This window comes from Mesocricetus auratus, unplaced genomic scaffold (assembly GCF_017639785.1).
Source record: "Mesocricetus auratus isolate SY011 unplaced genomic scaffold, BCM_Maur_2.0 Super-Scaffold_100010, whole genome shotgun sequence".
NCBI classification, from domain to species: Eukaryota; Metazoa; Chordata; class Mammalia; order Rodentia; family Cricetidae; genus Mesocricetus; species Mesocricetus auratus.
Window position 1 is genome coordinate 60,767,278 of NW_024429194.1, and position 21,798 is coordinate 60,789,075.

General features: G+C 37.9%; 1 protein-coding gene across 6 annotated transcripts in view; it reads right to left on the minus strand.

Annotated features, from left to right (window-relative positions):
• Gulp1 (GULP PTB domain containing engulfment adaptor 1) overlaps nucleotides 1-21,798 on the minus strand; it is a 245,834-nt gene that overhangs the window by 89,263 nt on the left and 134,773 nt on the right. For all 6 annotated transcript variants that reach the window (XM_005084476.4, XM_040753685.1, XM_040753681.1 and 3 more), the window contains 2 exons: nucleotides 3,510-3,585; nucleotides 472-533 (listed from right to left, as the gene is read on the minus strand). In XM_005084476.4, coding sequence (XP_005084533.1) covers nucleotides 472-533; nucleotides 3,510-3,537 — 90 coding nt within the window. In that variant the 5' untranslated portion in view covers nucleotides 3,538-3,585. The remainder of the gene's footprint in view (nucleotides 1-471; nucleotides 534-3,509; nucleotides 3,586-21,798) is intronic.

The following is a 21,798-nucleotide window of genomic DNA, read 5'->3' on the forward strand; positions in this document are numbered from 1 at the left end:
AAGAAAGAATAACAAAAATACATTTTATGCTTTTATGGTTTCCATTTCATTTGCTTGTTTCTTGGATTCCAATTGCATATTAAAATTGCATCTCACTTTCCAAGATTAGTTTTTATTTGTTTTTCATGTACCACAATATTAAAATGCATTTAACAGAAGCTAATTTTTAAGTTGTTTAATTTCCCAGAGGCAATGACATTGCAAAATAACTATGAGTCCAACTCATAATAAGAAAAAGAATAAATGAAATACATAACTCGAGAAACTACATAAGGCATACTTTTATTTTTAAATGAATTCAGAGATTAAAATGATTTTCTATATGTTATATTACTTATTTCAGTAATGTCAACTTAGTTTCAAATGCCACTTACCAGGAAATGTCAATGCATAAACAATCTAAAATTAACACAACTATTCAAAATAATACATACAAAGTAAAATTAGATAATATCCTAATAACTATTTTACCTTTGCATTATAGGGAATGTAATGTTTTGATAATGCTTCAGGCGTATGCATCCATGTTTTGTCTGTAACAGAGAAAATGCAGTATTGGATTAAACCACCAATTTTTATGATGCTATGTTCATACATTCTCACCTGAAGAAAATCTATGCTAGCGAAGGCAATCTAATTTTTTTAACTTTCTTAAATTAAGAAAGTAAGATGTTGTAACTGCAAATGATTAAGGTATTTGTTACATTCTTACTTATAAAAGTCACTCATTAATTATTAGGGTATCACTACATAGCCAAGGCTGGCCACAGCAAATTTGCTGTCCTTCGGTTACACACACATCCACTTTTCCTGGTACTTGCTTTATAAGGACAACATAGTGGAGCTATGAGCAAAAGCAAACATGCAATTTAAGACAAGTGTCTTTTTTCTTTTTTTGTAATGCTTTCAAAATTCATTTGAGATGATGTTAAAATTATGTTAACAAATTTACAAACTGGAAGAGCATAAAGATGAAAAATTGCATATATTCCTGTAATGTCACTTGTCTTAGGATAATACAAAATACCTATATTAAACACATTTAAGTGCTAGCAAGTTTCTAAGATAACTGAAGGGTCAGTGGCATCATGGCTATTTCTGTGCACAGAACAAAGCAAATCAGAGCTGTGAGTGGGTAAAATACTTTAAGAAGCATGCTTGCAAGATTTAAAACATAATATTGAAAATGCCATTTAATTAGTGAAAATGTTAAAGGGCTAGAAAGACAGATCAGTAGTATCTATCACCCTGTACAAAACTCAAATCCAAATGGATCAAAGACTGCAACATGAAACCAGACACACTGAACCTGATAGAAGAGAAAGTGGGGAATAGCCTTGAATGTATTGGCACAGAGTGGACTTTCTGAACAGAATGGCACAGACACTAAGGTTGACAATTAACAAATGGAACCTCATGAAACTGAAAAGCTTCTCTTTAAGGCAAAGGACATTGTCAATAGGACAAAAGGGCAGCCTACAGAATGGAAAAACATTTCACCAACTCCATATCTGAGAGAGGACTATACTCATAGATTGGTTGCTAGCCCAATTGTCATCAGAAAGGGTTCATCCAGAACCTGATGGAAGCAGAAGCAGACCCATAACCAAACATTAGGCAGAGCTCAGGGAGTCCTGAAGAAGAGAGGGAAAAAGGATTGTAAAACCCATATGGGTTAAGGACACAAGGAAACACACAGCCTAGCTAACTCTGGTCTCATAGGGGCTCACAGAGGCTGAATCAACAACCAGGGAGCCTTCATGGGGCTCACCTAGGCCCTCTGCTGATATATTACAGCTGTGCAACTTTGTCTTCCTGTGAGACTCCTACCAGTGAGAGTAGCGGATGTCTCTGACACTGCTTCCTGCTTTCTGCTTTTGGGACTCTTTCCTCCTCCTAGGTTACAGCAACCAGCCTTAATAGAGGGGTAGGTGCCTAGTCTCACTGCAATTTTACATACCATGCCTGGCTGATAACCATGCTATACCCGCTTATATTCAAAGAGAAACAGTGGAGGAGGAGTGGGTGGAAGGGGATAGGGAGCTGGAAAGATGAGAGAGATGGAAAACTGCAGCTGCAATGTAAACACAGAAAATTTTTAAAAAGAACACTTGTTGCTCTTGCAGAAGACTCATAAAGTGATGGCAACTTCAGTTCCACAGAATCTGATGTCCGCTTCAGGCTTGCAGAAGTACCAGGCATGCATGTCATACACAGACATTTATACAAACATACTTACAGGCAAAATACTAGTAAACATAAAGTAAAAGTAAATAAATCTTTTAAAAACTATTAAATAGATTCCCATATTATTTATACTTTTTATACTTACTAGGAAATATGGTTAATTCAAGAATAACCTTAAAATTTTTCAGGTGGTCTTGCCTTTTTACATTAAAGATTTTTAAATTAAGCACTCTGGAGATGCCTCAGTTGGTAAAGTGCTATTTGAACAAACATGAGGACATGATTTTAAATCCCAGCACTTATGTAAAGAGGTTAAGTATTGCAGCTCATGCTGTAATACTAGACCCAGAGAAGATGAAGAACACAGGACCCTTAGGATTTCTGTATATCCAATGTAATTAATGGTAAGCTACACATTCAGTGAGAGGCCCTGTCCAAAGAACAAGGTTGAGAGTGATTGAGGTAGGTGCCTGATATTAATGCCTGTCTTCAACATGTGCCCACATATATGTGTATACTTATGCACACACACACACACACACACTTCCAGACATTCATCATATGTACATATAAATTTTCTAGGCCTGGTGGTTCATGCCCACAATTCCTGAACTCAAGAGTCCTGAGTTTGAACCACAGTACCTCATAAACATGTGCAATGGTATAGGCCAGTAATCCCAACACCTGCATCATGGAGGCCAGGTGAACAAAATTCAAGTTCATCTTCCTAAGACCTGAAAGGGATACCTAAATCCTGGACTACTTAAAGAGAAACTGGAGTTGGGTGGAGTATACTTCCATTGGCTTCACTAAATAAAATAGAACACTAATTCTATAGTTGTTAGTTCTGGACATCTATTGTCCATATATTAAATAATCATAGTTACTTTTACTATTGTGTCACTTTTTATTACCCTTGATGATTAAAGTCAACTTCTAAAACTCTATGTAGATAATAATGCCATAATTAGATTTCCTATACCTATCTTTGGCAGTTTACAATGTCTACTTAAATTCATAGTGTAGAATGCAACCTATTATTGTTTACCTATGATCTTACCACAGATTTCAGATCATTCTATTCTACATAATTTCACAGCATAGCACACAGTTTCTAGAGAACATATAACATGTTCATATGCATAATGAACTAAGCATATTAGCTCTACTATTTCATCAATGTACAAACAAAATGTATTAATAAGTAGTTGTTGCACATGTGAATTGTTCTAATAAAACTCTATTGACTTGGTAAGTGGGAAAAGCTAATGTCTTATTTCTGCTCTATTAGTAGTATTGATTTGACTACCAGATTCTCTTACCTTTCTTCCTGCTGAAAGCACGGTTCATGATGTGGATGGATCTTCCCAACTGTTTGGCTCAGTAACACTAGGTATCCTGTTGAAAAATAAATGAAGCATTGTTGACCAATATCCTCTGTGCTTACAGCAGTTTTTGTTTACTTCCTTGACAAAAGGTTAAATACTCCAGAAGCAATTGTCTACCTCGTCTCATATGGCAATAAAGGTAAAACATTATGTAATACTCTGAGGGACAGAGTTAAGTGCAATATGTCAGCTCAAATTCCTCCAAGGCATGCATATTGTTTATTATATAAGGAAGAAGATTACTTATCTTCTAAACTTGATAAAAACAAATGCAATGAATTTTAGGGGTCTTCTTAACAACAGAGATAGACAGGAAAAATTATTTGCTTTTATATAAGTAAAATAATTTTACAAATATATTCACATGTACAATAACTTATAGGGAACTTTTTCTTCTGCAAAAGGATTGTCCAACTCAGACACTTTATTTTACTCATGTTTTCATTACTGCTAGATACCTTCTCAGTGATACGGCACATTAACAGTTTATGAGGAGGTTAAAGTTAGAATCGCTACTTGGAGGTCCAGGAAGAGTTAAGTTAATGGATGAATGTAGAAGGAGTGTTTCCTTTAAGAGGCAGACACTCTTGAACTGATATTACATTGGTCTTAACTTGTTAGTGCTGCCAGAAAATTCCAAAGTAACACAAAAGACTTTTTGGAATTGAGATAGATTATTCTTTCATAACTTACATTGTCATTTTTACCATTGCTTCAATCACATGAATTTAAAATATCTGTTTAATAAAACATTAGCTGAGTAAGAAGAAGTGTCTGAGTTGGACAGCCATTTTGCAGAAGAAATCTAACTTAGCCAAGTTATTGTATGTGTGAATATATTTATAAAATAATTTTTGTTTTAAAAGCAAAATAATTTCTCATATCTATCTCTGTTGCTAAGGAGAACTCGAAAATTTATTGATTTTGTTTTCAACAAGTTCAAATGAAAAGTAACCATCCTTTTCCTTAAATTTACAGGACTAGAGCTGACATATTGCACTTAACTCTGTCCATTGTAGTATTACATAATGCTTATCTTTATCTGTCTTTCATGACAATCCTGATCACTGAAATCAATGGGAGTTCACATGTTCAACTGAAGATCCCAGTTCTTCCAAGTATCAAGAGAGCAAGGGAACTCACGGTAAGACCTTTCCACAACCTTGTCACTGATGCACAAAATTCAGGTGACAGAAGAGAAAGACCAAGAATTAACTACAGTTTGGAAAACACTTTCCCCACCACATTCCTAAACACAATCTTGTCACTTTGTCATCAGGAGTGTATCCATCCTTTCATACTGAGTATGTCAATGAGCATAGAAGCCACTATTCAAAGGGGCAGTCTTAAAACTCAGACTAGCTTTAAAACACTGAACTGTACATCTCTCATTAATATGATCATCTAAATTTATTCTCTACTTACTTAATAGAGGAGTTTCTAGTCCATGGAGATGCAACCCAGTCAGATATGAACAATCTCCCCTGAAACCAAGACCTATAATTGTTCATCCCCTAGCACTGGAGAAGAGAAAATCACACAGAAAGTCTAGAGATACATGCAGAAACTCCTCTAATGGACAATCCAAAGAATCACACTTAATGTTTAAAGAGAGCAGGGCCACTACACAGAAGCCAAGAGCAAGGAGAATGAGATAATTTCAAGAGAATTATATTATGGGAAATGTCTCACTTTCTTAACCAGGAAAGAACAAAGCTAGAAACAAACTTTAAGAGGAAGAACCCCCCACCCACACCTGAATGAAACTTTTCTCAAGAACATTCTCATTTCATATGTATATTCAAGAGTATGTTAAAGATTAGATAATTATTAACCACTCAGGAAATTAAAGTTCATATAAGCATTCCAGAACCAGGAGTGCAAAATGAAACCCAAAATAAAGAGAAAACCAATGAAAACTGACCCAGAGAGGAAGGATGCTTTGACCTGCTCTCCTGTGAAGAAGCCCAGACTAATCAAGGAACTATATAGACTTAGAGACAGATGTATTTTCCCCAAGCTTCTAGTTAGAATTCATGGCAGGTAAAAATTGCAGTGGAAGAACAGTAGAACTGGGGACAAAGGTATAGAATCCAGACTGAAACAGAAAAGGAAGGGATACGAGAAAGGAGAGGAAGAAAGAAGGAAGTCTGGAGGGACAGAGGACAGATTCTGAACTGTGGCAAAACTTTAAGTGGTCAAATACTTCCTGAAGTCAGAGCGGTGAGGAGGGATGGGAATATTGAAGGGATAAAAGGTGAGGTTTTTCCAAACTTGGTGAAACTATAGAGCCACAGATCCAATGTATAAAACAATACAAAAACTGCATAGTCATGAATTGCTTAAGACTACCAATGGAAAAATAACCCTGAAACGCAGCCAGAGAGAAGGAAGAGGTAAAGGACAGAAGTAGGAGATGGAGGCCTAAGACTGGGTAGAATGGTGGGCAGAGGAGATAAACATAGACCTTTGATCCAACTGGACTATTTTTATCTTACATTCTCTTTAACAACCTATTAACAACAGATGAAACACAGAGGCCACTTCATGTTAATTTAATTTAGTGTATAAGTGAAATATTTAAAGATATCTAAAATCAACCAATAGTATATGAATAAACAACATATTTGGAAGAAATTAAACCACTGATATTTATAGCTGGTTTAAAAGTTTTAAAGTGGCAACCTTTTAAGGAAAAGCAGTTTTCTGCTTATCAAACTGATATTGAAGCTTTTGGTTTTAAAAAACATCCAACCATACTGTTGTGATTATGGAAACTAGATGTAGATTTAATATTAGAATTTGTTCTGGTTTTGGGTTTCATTTTTACCCTTGTGATTCCATGTGGAATCAATGTTCTAGGAATGGTTTTAAAGTATTAAGGGGGGGTGCAAAAACTTTCTAAAACACACATAACATCAATAGACAAAAGTCACTTTAAAATCTTGTTGTTCATGAAGATGGTGCCACTATAATTAAATGTGGTCAGTATTCAGTTATAGACAGAAAGGTAAATTACAAGAAATACAAAACAAAAGGGTGCTTTTGTGAATAATAATGATACAAGTAAACTGTACTGTTGAGTCTTTGACACATTTGTGAAAATGCAAGTCTGTGAGGCGATTGTTAGAGAATGGCCGGCATTCTTAGATCCTGAATTTACTCCACACTACAAACTGATACACACAAGTACTGGAACTATTGCAACCAGCTGGTGTGCAAAGAGGAATGGTTTCCTACATCCTGCTAGCATAATGCAGCTTGTCTGTGATCCTTGTGTTGACACAACTGGTGTCTGTTGTAAAGGTTCTCTGCTAAAATCCCCTAAGCGTGAGATATTTTAGAATATTCTTCATAGATTTTTATGCCTGTACATGGTAAGCAGCTTTGCACTTACAGACACATTAAATCTAAGTGAAAACAAAAGAAAACCAAAAAGCAGTGCACAAACAGAAGCGTCATGATACATGATAAGTCAAGCAGTGTCCTCTGAACTTCCTCCCTCTAGTACAGAAGTGACCTGCACCTGATCACATTTATAAAATTATTTGCTATTTCCATAGTTATGTTTTGGGACACTATATACACAGCACTACAACAAGGGTATCAAGATGAAAAACAAGCATGACAGGGTCCCTGCTTTTAAATTCTTCCCAGATTTGGAGGTAGGAGAGAAAGAACCTGGGGCTTTGTGAAGAGGCAAAAGCCAGATGAAAGATGAGCATGCAAAGATGGAGCATGAGGTGACAGTCTTGTTTGGGGGAAAGATTCTGGAAGGATGTCAGTAGATAACTCCCCAGACTGTCAAAGGCTGAGGTGTGAGAAGGAATGTCTGACTCCGGCAGAAGGGTAAAATGTGGGTGGCACTTGTTCATTGCGTGCACGGAGCGCCTGGCTTCATGACTAGCCTTCAGAGCACCTTCAGCCCCTCTCCAGGGCTCTGGTCTAGCATGCTCTGCAACAGTTGGTGGAGCACAGAATGGGTTAAGAGGTGCATCTGAGTTCTTGATTTAATTAATTCAAAAGAAAAGCAATTATATGTATCTCATTGTTAATGACATTTAAATCCATGAGTTTATATGGCTTTATTCTGGTAACAGTTTCTTTTTTGTAAGTATTTGTTTGTTTAATCTTTTATTAATTTAATTTAGAAACAATCTTATTTTACATATCCATCACAGTTACCCATCCCTCCCATCCTCCCATGCCACCCCACACCGCCATCCACTCCCCAGGGAGGTTGAGGCCTTCTATGGAGGATCATCAAAGTCTGTCACATGGCTTGGGGCAGTGTCTAGGCCCTCTCTCATGTTTCTAGGCTGAAAGACTAGCCCTCCTTATGGAATGGGCTCTCAAAGTCCATTTGTACCCTAGGCATAAATACTGGTTCCATTGTCAAAAGTTCCATAGACTACCCAGGCCTCCTAACTGATACCCACATTCAGAAGGCTTGGTTCAGTCCCATATTAGTTCCCCAGTTTTATTACTTGGGGTCCATGTGTTCTCACTTGGTCAGGTCAGCTGTTTTTGTGGTTTTCTCCAACATGGTCTTGACTGCTTTGTTCATCACTCCTCCCTCTCTACATCTAGATTCCATAAGTTCAGCTCAGTGCGTAGCTGTAGATGTCGGCTTCTGCTTCCATCAGCTACTGGATGAAGGCTCTAGGATACTATTTAAGGCAGTCATCAATCTCATTATAGGGGAAGGGCATTTAAGGTAGCCTCTCCATTATTGTTAGATTCTTAGTTGGGGGTCATTCTTTGGGATCTTTGAACATCTCCCTAGTGCCAGATTTCTCTTTAAACTTATAATGGCTCCCTCTACTAAGGTATCTCTTTTCTTGCTCTCCTCTATTCTTCCCTCTGCCTCAGTGTTCCTGATCCCTTGTGTTCTCCTCTCCCCTCCTCTTCTCCCCTTCTCTTTCTCCTCCCTCCTCCCCACTCTTAGGCATATACCCAAAAGATGCACTTTCATACAAGGACAGCTGTTCAGCTATATTCATAGCAGTATTATTTGTAATAGCCAGAACCTGGAAGCAACCCAGATGCCCCTCAACTGAAGAGTGGATAAAGAAAATGTGTACATATACATGATGGAGTACTACTCAGTGGGGGAGGGGGAGAAACAATGAAATCCTGAAATTCACAGGCAAATGGATGGAACTAGAAGAAACCATCCTGAGTGAGGTAACCCAGTCACAGAAAGACAAGCATGGTATGTTTTCACTCATATATGGATATTAGACATAGAGGCAAAGAATTACCAGCCTACAATCCATACTGCCAGAGAAGCTAGGAAACAAGGAGGGCCCTAAGAGAGATACATGGTCCCCGGGAGAAGGGGAAAGTGACAAGAGCTCCCGAACAGTTTCTTTTCTAAGAGGATTTTGTTAAGGCATGTCAAAAGTCATTTCTACAACTGTGGCTCTCGCATTTTACAGTTAGATCTTGGGTCAATGCTGGCATATCACAAAAGGCTATGTAATTATCCAGTAACTAGAACACTATGCTTGTTCTCTGTCTACCACTCAGTCACTAGGCGATGACATCCTTAGGACCAGAAGGTGACACAAAATTGTCAGAGAAATCTCTTTCCTGCCAATGGAAACTTGATCCTCATATGTGTACTTCAGTATCTGTGTTATCCTGAGCTAAACTTCTTAGACTCTGAACATGTTTCAGTAATTTCACATTGAGGTTTTCATTATGATTCTTTCCAATGTCAATTAGACTATTTTCTTACTGGGATTTCATTATGAAGTTGTGTTCTTAATGAAAGTCAGATGCCTTTCTCTAAAATGAAATAATTATACAGAAAATAAAGTTGCTAAGAAAAATATTCTCATAACGAATGAAATTAATAGGAAACACAATTGTCTATGCTTAAATAAATATATATCGCATACTTCACTTGCATAGATTGTGAAAGACCTCAAACATGGCCTTTCTTTTTGAACCACAAACTTTGTTCTTTGAAGAAATCCCAAGCAATGCTGTATCTACTTGAAAAAAAATCACAGCTATTCCAGGGCAACAATATGTATACTCCTGTGCTCTTCTTATTACAATTGTACACACTGTACTGTAATTTATTAAACCTACAGCCTTGGCCATTTCACAAAATACTTCTATATATGTATCCTAGTGACCAAGACCTGAGGGATTAAATTACAGAGGTGAAGTTGTCTTTGGCCAAAGCTCCTGAATTCCTCTGAAAGACAAAACAGTGTGATTGCATAGTTAATGCTGTGATATTTTAAAATTAAAGACTATAGATTCCTGAGGCTAAAATACTCGTTCTATTTCATCTCAGCCCACAAAACAATAGTATAAACTTTTAATTCATTTGCAAATATTCCATGTGTCACTGAGTATTGCACTTGAAAGGAGCTTGATAATTTGAATCATCTTCATTGGTAAAAATGTTGATATGTTGGCACTTTGACAATAGGCACAGTTTTAAGATTACACTAAATGCCAAAACTGGAAACTATACATATGTCTGAACTTACTGATTTAATCATTTCACAGATACTTTAATGACTGTTTTGTCTGAGATAAACATAAGAGATTGCTCTTTTTAAAATTTAAATATTATAATCATTCTTCGATTTCTTGGGGATTTCTTTCTTAATTTAATAGAACCATTTTATCATAATGAACCCACAAAAACATTACACAGCTTCAGAATGGCCATTATCACTATATAGCAGTTCACTGAAATGTAAAAAACTTGGGTCTGGGCAAAGATTGGAGATTACTTTTTGCTAGCCTTTATAACAGCACCAGAAAACATATCTTGTCCAACTTAAGTCCATGTCCAGAATAATGGAAGCCATTCTTCTGAGATGAAACCAAGGTTTGGAGAAGGGACATCTTCAGATACTCATGGTGTCCTTGCCATCGGGAACAAGGATGGATGCATTGCCCAGGCTTGGACAGAGGAAGTAACACCTTCTGCTTTTGCCATGACTACCATGACCATTTTTCTTTGAACTTTAGTGTGACCATAGTTTGTTTTCTACTTTGCTTATCTATTAATGTTTCAGTCATAACTGATAAAATATTTCTCCTCATCACCTGTTTAAAAGTAATGCACTTGATCCTGAGCCTGTGGTTCTGGAAGCAAACAAAACTTCAAGATTTTTTTTCCTTCTCTTGTTAAGTCCAAGCACAGCAAAGACCATTTCTCAGGTTGCTTAGATGAGATTCAGGCCTCTGTAGTGAGCACAAGCAATTGTGACCCCCCAGCCTCCTATTCTTCACTCTATGAATGACTAGCTGAACCACTTGTGCACAGGACAGAAACGTGCCGCCTTGTCTTAATCCAATTACATCAATGTCTCTTTGTCCTGTGATTCCAGAATGGGTGACTCATCCACAATCCTGTAATCCCCTGCCCCACGCCTCCTGGCCTGCTGACAGGCTGTCTGGAGGGTGAAACATCCTCAGATAAACTGTTCCAGATCACAGTCTTCTTTACCTCAGCCAACCTCCAGATCACAGTCTTCTTTACCTCAGCCAACCCTGCAGCCAGTCATCTCTCCCTTCCTTGCACTTGCTCGCATCGTGACTGGTAGGTTCTCCTGTCACATTCCACCCTCTCCCCTTAGAGAAATAACTCTCTCAAACAGCTTCTTCTTACCTAAGGCTACATTTACTTTTTATGTGACAAACCATTTGAACATATTCAGAAAAAAAAACTCTCTGGCTACTAACCTCAACCTACTTTGCTGAACTAATTTGAAAATCTTCCTTTCAAGTCATCCATTCAAATGAAGTAGCAGTTTTATTCCTGCACTAATGAGTGCTTTCATATCTCTATCCATAATAAGTCATCAAATGAATTAGGAAATGATGCCCTACAAAAGCACATGATTGTGACTGCTAACGGATCTCACTTCTTTCACCCTTAGCATGTAGGAAATATCTATAGAAAGCATCAGTTGAATTCCAAACCAAATAAACTATTTCTTAAAACAGTACACATGTACAGGCAAAATTTGCTGAAAAAAATCGACAGTTTCCCAAGCATGTTGTTTTAAAAATATGTCAGGAAATCTAAACTTTGAATTTATATACACTATTCATTACAGATGAGAGGCCCCTGCACTGGGACTCACCTGAAAGCCTTCACCCTTAGGACTTGCTCTCATGATACCAGAAGACATCTTGCAGGTTACCAAAAGAGGGGAGAAACTGTAAGTCTTAACCAGCAATGACACCTATGAACCTCACCAATGGCTGGCACAGCACAATAACCCTGTGAGAGCAGTAATTAAAAGCATACCTTGGAGGTACCAATAACTCTAATTGGATTTAGGACCCTCTCAACAAGATGAAAAACCATGCTTTACTGAAAACATAGCTAACTACTCAATGCTAGTGAAGTCATGGTTACTGAAGGAGGACCTACCACTATCACTTTACTAAACCATTCTAATCCATAATTTCATTCTATCTGTCCTCATAGCCATAAATAATGATATCCTCACCCCCTCAAGGAAACTTTCCTTTGAAACAGATGGAGAACATAATAGGAAACCACAAATAATCAAATGCAGGTTGTGGAGCCCAGTCACATGACTCTTATGTGAAGCAGTGTCTTGAAGACATATCCAGTATTCCTGGGCAGAAGAGGGGTGGAAACACTGTAAGAGCCAGTGAAATAGGGAGTTTGCTGTGAAGTGTCTCCTACTAATGTCAGAAGCCTGACTACCTAAACATGAGCTGACAAGGACAATACCAAAGTAGAATGGAAAATAATCCCACTAGGCCTCAACTCTGCACAAAGAACTACAGGCAACAAAGGAATCGAAGAAATAGTCTCCCAGGGAAGAGCATACCAATTGGTTGTCTCATTCCAAATGGTCAACTCTGAAAACATATACATAAAAACAACATTATACATAGAATGACCAGGTTGTATTTATATATTTAGAAATATAATCACCCACATATACACACACACTGATATATATATATATATATATAGATATATATAGATATAGATATGGAGAGAGAGAGAGAGAGGAATGAAAGAAGAAGCCATGTATTTTGGAAAATCATTTATTAATAAGTGGATAGTAACCTGCAGCTGGAAAACCTCAAGAAGCAGTGCACTTAACCGAGGATTTTAAAATATCTGATCTTTAAAATCAGAAAGGCAAACTAGAACAATATACAAAAAATCCAATAAAAATAAGATAAACAGTAGAAACACAGAAAATGGACAAAACAGAACTGCCCATTTATAGACATGCAATCTGAGTATCTAAGAAGCAAACAATCAAATGCTTATACTTACAGGTAATCAGAAAGTGCAATTTTAAATTACATTAACTCTCACGAGCTTAACAGGCAATATATTCTACCACTGGTGATGAAACAAGATACTAACAAACGGTTTCCTTCAAATAAATCATCCTTTGAACTTGGAATCATCAGGTATCTGTAAGATAGTGCATAGTGTTTGTTGCTAAGGATTCCTTAAACATATTTAAAAGAGATTGCGTGCCTCTGATTTCACATTCAAGAATAAAAACCTTAGTTAATTCTAAAGCACAGCTAGACTGAAGCATAACTGGGGCACGGTTACTCTCAACCATTGTTGCTGACAACCTCTAGTTAGTGTGACTTAGTTGAAGAACAGTCTATGTTTCTTAAACAAGTTTAGTGTTCATATACATATAAATCAAAATCTCCATTATCAGGTATGTATACCAATGGAGTTCACACAGCCCCACAAAATGCATGTGTAACTTCACCACAGTGTTCAGTATACTACTGAATAGTTGCTACCTAGAAGTCTATCTTGAAACAAAGTGCCTTTGAAATTGGTCCTGTTTTAGATATTACATTTAACAATTAAATTCCCTTTTTTATCATATTCCCTTATCACAATAAACATATATTTTTAGCTAGTTTTACTGTTTTAGGAGTACTTTTAAATTACTCCAGTATAAATTTTGGCTCATGATCTAATAAGCAAAAAAATTAAACCATACATATAAATACAACTGTATACATTTGGTTTGTCATATTAACAACTTTATGCCAATAAGTATCCTTTTAAAGCATCTTAAGACATCATGGATAAGAATGAATATTTCAGAGTCACTATGTTGAATGTGGACTTCAACATGAATGATGATCAATTTATGATGAAAATTGTTGATGTGTTTTATGAATTAATATCATGATTTTGAATCTTTGACTTCCCCATCTTTGATACAGGCAGTCCTCTTGCTCAATTTTAATCTTATCCCTTTGGCCCTGATCTGCCAGACTGAGTAAGCAAATCTGGGCTGGGCAGACAAGAGTGTACATAATTTGGAACTACATAGTAAACAGAGAAAAACTGCAGTTTCCTGAGGCACATTCACCAATAACTACCATAGCTCATATGATTCTAAAGACATTTCATTACCAGCCCCCTTGAAACTTGGAGCTATCTCTTTTGATGTAGCTACTCTCTGTTCAATTTAGTGAATAAATTTACTTTGCTACAGCCCCTTGAACTATACAGTGAGAAACTATCAGACTAAAGTAATTAAATTCCTTTGAGCAAATTATTCAAAGATTAATTCTAAACATATGTGAACCCTTGCCTTCTAAATTTTGGAATGTGTTAGTATTTGTTGTCATTTATTCACTGGGAAGCAAAAGGCCCTTCACTACTCTCAGATTCACACTGAAAGACAATCCATACCTTTCTATGACCCTGGCTTTGCTTTCAGTACCATAAATACAGGGGGAGTTGTGTTATATCTGCCAACTGAGAAGTACTCCAAATCCTGTCATAAAGCAAATCAAAATACAGAAATAAAAGTGGACAAAGGTTGCTGAATAACAGATGGATTAAAATAATCACATAGACCAATAATACAATTCACACTTGTGAGCATCCACATTCCCAAAGGCATCAACATTCTTGAATTTTCCAATTTTAATCATTGTTTTATATATGTGTTTACTCAATACAAAAGAAGAGTTATTGTCACTTAATATTTTGTGAAATGGCTATGTGCATGTACTATGTAAAAAACTGTAAATAAATGAAAGACAATTCAGAGTAATAAATCTCAAAAAGCAAACCTTAATTTTAAAAGTAATATTCTACAAAGATATATCTGATGCATTATTTACTAGCTAATGATTTATAATGCTACCATTTGTTAAATGTATCTAATATGCAAGCAGCCAATAAATGCCTCCATATAATAGAATAATGGAAGACAATAGTCATGAGAATAAGTTGGACAAGAAATTCCCAAGTTGAGGGCAGCACACTTTACAATATCAGTATTAAGGGAGAATGACTAGTTTTATTGTTTTTGAAAGACATGGAAACAATAAATTAATTATCTTCAATGTGGGGGACATAGAAATGGCTTTCTCCCTCTGCAACCTCTACAAAATTGAGTTGTTAGAACTGCAGAGGACAAATGTAATACAAAATTCTTAAATTACTTGAGAGGGGCAATTACACAGAAATGGTCAAAAATATCTACGGGTTTTTGTTCTTTTGTGTTTTCAGGATCCTTGACATTTCTAATATTGGAGCAGTACAGGGAGCCACCATCTGAGTTTATCTTTTTCTATTTTCTGTCTTTTTGTCTTTTCTTTTCTCTTTGTAGAGTGCAATTTATGGGTTACAAAACAAACCAAAAATCATGAGTCTTAGAATGTGGCAGGTAGGGATATGGGAGGAGGAAGCAACCAGAAGGTATTATAAGTACATATGAAATCCACAGTGAACAAAAATAAACATTTAAAAAGTAGAGTTACACATTAGCCTTGTGTGGGAGAGTTTAGGGAAAGGACAAAAACAAGCCAAGATATGTTTTTGGGCTTCTCAACAGAGAAATGAACAGCATCTGTCACTTTACACTGAAATTTTTTATATCATAAAAATGAGGCCAGAAGGAATTTCAGGAGACTTCCTTTGCTTTTAAGCTAGTGACCGGCAGGTGAAGAGCTTAGTCACTCTGCTATTCATCTGTGCAGCACACACTGTCTTCTGAACCCTGAGTCTTGACATATGAAAGAGAACTCACAAAGCAATCTTCAGACTTAAAGGTAAAAAGACGCGTAAAGCAAATCAGCCTGGGGAGAGAAGGATGAATTGGTCCTTAATGTTCTACACAGGAGATTGTATGTGAATACTAGAAAATGTTAACTGCTATAGTACATAAAGTCATCTGGAATGATCCAAAGTTTTGAAAATACTGACGTAATTATAAGCAATTCATCATAATTCTATAGACCTCTACTTTATAAGTTTACTTCTGCCATTAGAGTAACACTGCATTTATGTGTATTTAATATCATAAGTCAATGTTTTCTTTTAATTAGCATTTTTGTGTTTGTATGTGTGTGCCTGCGTATGCTCAGATATATGAGTTTAGGCATGTAGGTGACACAGCACATGTGTGGAAACCAAAGAACAATTTCCAGTGTCAGTCTTCATCTTCCACATTCTTTGAAACATATCTACTTTCTGCTTTATACATAAAGCTAGTTGGCCTGGGTTTCAGACCCACTCCTGTCTCACCTCAGACAGCTACACCAGGATCACAGATGCTTGCTTGCACACCGAGATTTATATCGGTCCTAGAGATTTAAAAATAGGTCCTCATGCTTGTGCAAGCAATTTACTCACTGAGCCATCTGACCAACTCAACACTTGCTTTTAAATTAGAACTTTGATTTACTATAAAACACAACAGACAAGTTTTCCTCACACATGGGAACTAAGCACATTATACACAAACTGCACTAATGCAACTGAATATTCCTTCCCTTCCCTCATAGTTTACTCCAGCAGGGAACTCAAAGGGAAAAGTAAACTGAAGATGGCTGAAGATGTCACTTCCCAATGAATTTCCTTAGAAAGGAGAAGCAAGCACACTTCAAGACCATGTATTTTCAATTATGACCGTAAAAAAAGAGAATGATAACTATAAGGAGCACCAACTAAAATAAGCACTTTTACATTATGTAACGATTGGCAAAGTCCGAGAGCTGGCAATTTTGAATTAAATTCCTAGACCATCAGTAGACGGAGACATAAGAGAGGCATCAGCCCAGAGAAGTCCTGTTCTGATAGAGGAAAAGCACAACCCTTCTTGTAAGGAGACACAAACACTGTGTTCTCTTGTGGTTACACTGCTCTGCTGGCCTTTTCACTGCATTTTCTGCTCTTACAAGGCAAACCATCTGCAGCATTCTGCAGCTCAAGCTCATTTCTCTAACCCTGCACAAATGTGCTCACTCAGCAGTCTACCCCAGTGACTGCTTAGTGCTTAGTGCATGTCTTTGATGATTTCTATGCAAACACTGACCAGGTAAAGCAAAACAACATTGTGTCTTTTTCTGGTGTATGTCAAGTTGGTGTTAATTGCTAATAAAATTCAGTAGTAAACTAGGTATTTAGAAAAGATTAAATTCAGAAATCCCCAATTGAATATATTGTTAATAATTTAAATACCCATGGGCTCTTTTTCTTTTATTTTTGTTTTGGTTTTTTATTCAAATTAGAAACGAGCTTGATTCACATGTCAATCTGAGCTCCCTCCCTCCTCCCCCTACCCTCGCCAAACCCTCAACACCCCACCCAGTCCACACTCCATTCTCCAGGGATGGTGAGGCCCTCCATGGGGGATCTCCAAAGTCTGTCATATCATCAGGGCAGGGCCTAGGCCCTCCCCCCATGTGTCCAGACTGAGAGAGCATCCCTCCATGTGGAATGAGCCCCCAAAAGTCCATTTGGCTTGCGGGGATAAAACTGGTCTAGTGCCCTAGGCCCCAAAGAATGCCAAGGCCTCCTCACTGACACCCACACTCAGGGAGTCTGGATAAGTCCCATGCTGGCCTCTCAGCCATCAGTCTGGGGTCCATGAGCTCCCCCTTGTTCAGGTCAGCTGTTTCTGTAGGTTTCACCCCCGCCCTGGTCTTGTCAACCTTTGCTCATTAATCCTCCCTCTCTGTAACTTGTTTCCCAGAGTTCAGTTCAATGTGTAGCTGATAGTGTCTGCCTCTGCTTCCATCAGCCACTGGATGAAGGCTCTAGGATGGCATACAAGGTAGTCATCAAACTCATTATCAGGGAAGGCATTTAAGGCAGCCTCTCCACTACAGCATAGATTTCCAGTTGGTGTCATCCTTGTAGATCTCTGGACATCTCACTAGTGCCAGATCTCTCCTCAAACCTATAATGACTCCCTATATTATAATATCTCTCATCCTGCTCTCCTCTATTCTTCCCCGGACTCAAACTTCCTGCTTGGCCATGTCCTTCTCTCCCATCCTCTTCTCCCTCTCTCTTTCTCCCAGCTCCTTCTCCCCTCTCTGAATGCTCCCAATCCCCTCAGGAGATCTTGTCCAGTTCCCCTTCTCTGGGGTACCATGCATAACTCTGTTAGGATCCTCCCTGTTTCCCAGACTCTCTAGCGGTGGGATTGTAGGCTGGCACTCTCCTGTTACATTCCTAAAATCCATATATGGATGCATACATACAGTGCTTATCTTTTTGTGACTGGGTTACCTCACACAGGATGGTTTCTTCTAGTGTCATCCATTTGCCTGCGAATTGCAAGATTCCATTTTTTTTTCTGCTGAGTAGTACTCCATTGTGTAAATGTACCACATTTTCTCTATCCACTCTTGAGTTGAGGGGCATCTAGGTTGCTTCCAGATTCTGGCTATTAAAAAATAATGCTGCTATAACATAGTAGAACAGATGTTTTTGTTGTATGAATGTGCCTCTTTTGGTTATATGCCTAAGAGTAGAATTGCTGGATCTTGTGGTAGACTGATCCCATTTTCCTTAGGAATCTCCATACTGATTTTCAAAGTGGTTGCATGAGTTGGCACGCACACCAGCATTGAAGGAGTGCTCCTCTTTCTCTACATTCTCTCCAACATAAACTGTCCTAGGTATTTCTGATTTTGGCCATTCTGACAGGAGTGAGATGGTATCTCAGAGTTGTTTTGATTTGCATTTCCCTGATGGCTAAGGATGTTGAGCACTTTCTCAAGTATCTCTCAGCCATTTTAGACTCCTCTATTGAGAATTCTCTTTTTAGTTATGTACCCCATTGAGTGAAGCCTTTTCCTTGCCAGCCGCTTTGGTTTTTCCCCACCAGTTGCTTGGGCTCTGCCACAGTTGCAGTCCCCAAATAATACACAGGACACTGTATTAATTAAGAAGCCATTGGCCTTGCTTGTTTCTTACTGGCTAGCTCTGACTTAAGTATTTACTCCATAATTGTTAATCTAAGTATTTCTCTTACCAGAGAAAAGGGTCTGGACTTCTTACCCCTATGGCAGCTACATGATGACTCTCCGTGTTTCTCCTTCCCAGAGTCCTCTTCGACTCCTAGTCCCACCTATCGTGCTTCCCTATTGGCCAACAATGCTTTATTCAACAACCAATAAGAGACAAATTTCAGAATGACATCTCCCATCAGTACCCCACTTTTTAATTGGATCCTTTAGTGTTTTTGAGACTTGCTACTTGAGTTCTTTGTAAATTTTGGAGATCAGCCCTCTGTCAGATGTGGGATTAGTGAATATCTTTTCCCATTCTGTGGGCTGCCTTTTTGTCTTGTTGACTATGTCTTTCGCCTTACAGAAGATTCTCAGTTTCAGGAGGTTCCATTTATTAATTGTAGGTCTCAGTGTCTCTGCTACTGGTGTTATGTTCAGGAAGTAGTCTCCTGTACCATTTCATTCAAGGATACCTCCCACTTTCTCTTCTAAGAGGTTCAGTGTGGCTGGATTTATGTTGAGGCCTTTGATCCATTTGGACTTAAGTTTTGTGCATGACGATAGACATGGATCTATCTGCAGTCTTCTACATGCCAGCATCCAGATAGGCCAGCACCATTTGTTGAAGATGTTTTCTTTTTCCCATTGTATAATTTTAGCTGCTTTGTCAAAAGTCATTTTCTAAGCTAAGGAGTCAATCAGTTTTTCTGGTGAACTGGAAGCATATACTAAATTACTAACTGAGTAATCTGTTCAATGGTGACAGTATACTTGATTAGCAAAAGCCAGGAAGTGAGAAGGGGGCCTAGTGTTGATGGCATTTAATCATTTCCAGCTGTGAGGTAGACTGTGCCTCAGCTGAGATATTTATTGAGTGGCAATGTCTAAGCTCCTGGGACACAAACCTTGGTCTCTATAGTGTCCCTTGTTGTGGTCTATGGAAGACCAATTCCTTCTGGAAGTTTATTGTCTAAGTACAGTTACTAACAGAAAGCAGGAGTCACTTGCCCCAATGTCATATTATTTCTTTTACACTACGGAAAGAATTCTAACCAAATGAAACCTGAAGAAAGCAATACTCATTCATCTGAACTCAATGGGTTCAATATTTCAAGGTTTCAGAAAAATATACAACTGAACATAGGTATGCATAAATAATATATGTCCTCATAGTTAAAGTGAAACTTTACCATAAAGAATTGCTTCAAACTCTGACACTAAAACTAGCTTCTTATTTAAGATCACTATTGTTTCCTTAATTCAAATTTCAGATATAAAATATCCATAGGAAAGGTTAAGGCTGTGGATATAGCTTAGTAGGTCAGGTTTTTGTTTAGTGCATGACAAGGCCTCTTTTCAAATTCTATCACTGTATAAACCTGATCTACTGATGCATATCTGTAACCATACAATCTGAAGATGAAGGCAGGCACCTCAAAAGTTCAGGTCATCTCTGCCTACACAGGAGGGTCCAGGCCATACTAGTATATATTGAACCAATAACAAAAAAAAGTAACAAAAACAATGACTTAAGTATCTATCTTAGCTAGGGCTTCTATTGTTGTGAAGAGACACCATGGACATGGTAACTCTTATAAGGGAAAAATATTTAATTGGGGTGGCTCACTTACAGTTCATAGATTCAGTCCATTATCATCATGGCGGGACATGGTACCATGCAAGCAGTCATGGTGCTGGGGAAGTAGCTGAGATTCCTACATCTTGCAGATAAGAAGTGTTTTGTCTCACTGGGCATGGTCTGAAGATATATGAGACCTTAAAGACTGCCTCCAAGTGACACACTTTCTGCAACAAGACCACACCCCCCCAATAGTGCCTCTCCTTTTGGGGGTCGTTTTCTTTCAAACCACCCAAGTATCCTAACAGTTCAGCTATACTGCATACACAATGCTTAAAAGTTATTGATCAAAATTAATTAAGCAGTTGGGGGAAGGTTATAAATGGTGCAGGAGCAATTATGATGACAGAGGGAATTATAAAGGCAAGGGAAACAGATGAAAAAAGGAGACCTTCATTCCTGAGGTCTGGTGAGAACTTTCACCAGATAGGAATCAAGAACTCAAACACAATTAAACTTGTTCAACATTGTCCTTTCTTTCCAGACAAAACTGCATTTCCTAGGACTCTACTTTTCCAGAAACCTCATTTGTAATAAAGGATATACCTCTAATCCATTGCTTAATGCATTTGCTCCTAGTTTTATAAGATTGCATCCCATCCAAGATACCTCAATAGCTGCCCTATAATTTAATCATCATAAAGGAAACAGAGATAAAAGAGCTAAGGGTCCCTTAAGACCCCAAAGAACAATGGAATTTCAAAGCTTCAACAACTCTACACACAGTCACCATTAGGTCAACGAGGCCAGACTCTCCCTTGAGAAGTGCAGGTCCATGTTCTTTGAGCACCTGTTAATTCTATTTTTAGTAAGTTCTGATTTATTTTAGTAAGTTCTCCTTCTCACTGGCTTGGTTTGAATTTCTTTTCCCTGGTATGGTCAAGAATCTGGCTTTACAGGGCTCATGGGGGCTCATGGAGATTGAAATGACAAACAGGGACCCTGTAAGGGTCTGAACTAGGATGTAGGCATGTACCTTATGATTGCCTAGCTTGGTGTTCTTAAGGGGACTCCCAACAATGGTATGGGGGTGTCTCTGACTCTTTTGCCAGTGCTTGGGACCCAATTCCTTCTACTGGCTTAACACATCCAGCATTAATATGAGAGTTTGCACCCAGTCTTATTTTATCTTATTAGGCCATATTCCGAAAGGATATCCCTGTGAGACCTGATATTTTTTAAAAGGAAAAGGGAGGAAGAGTTGATCTGAGGGAGGGGTAGAAAGGAAAGACTGAGAGGAGTGGAGAGTGGAGAAACTGGTCAGGATGTAATGTATGAGAGAAAACTAAAACTTAATCTTTCTTTCACTAG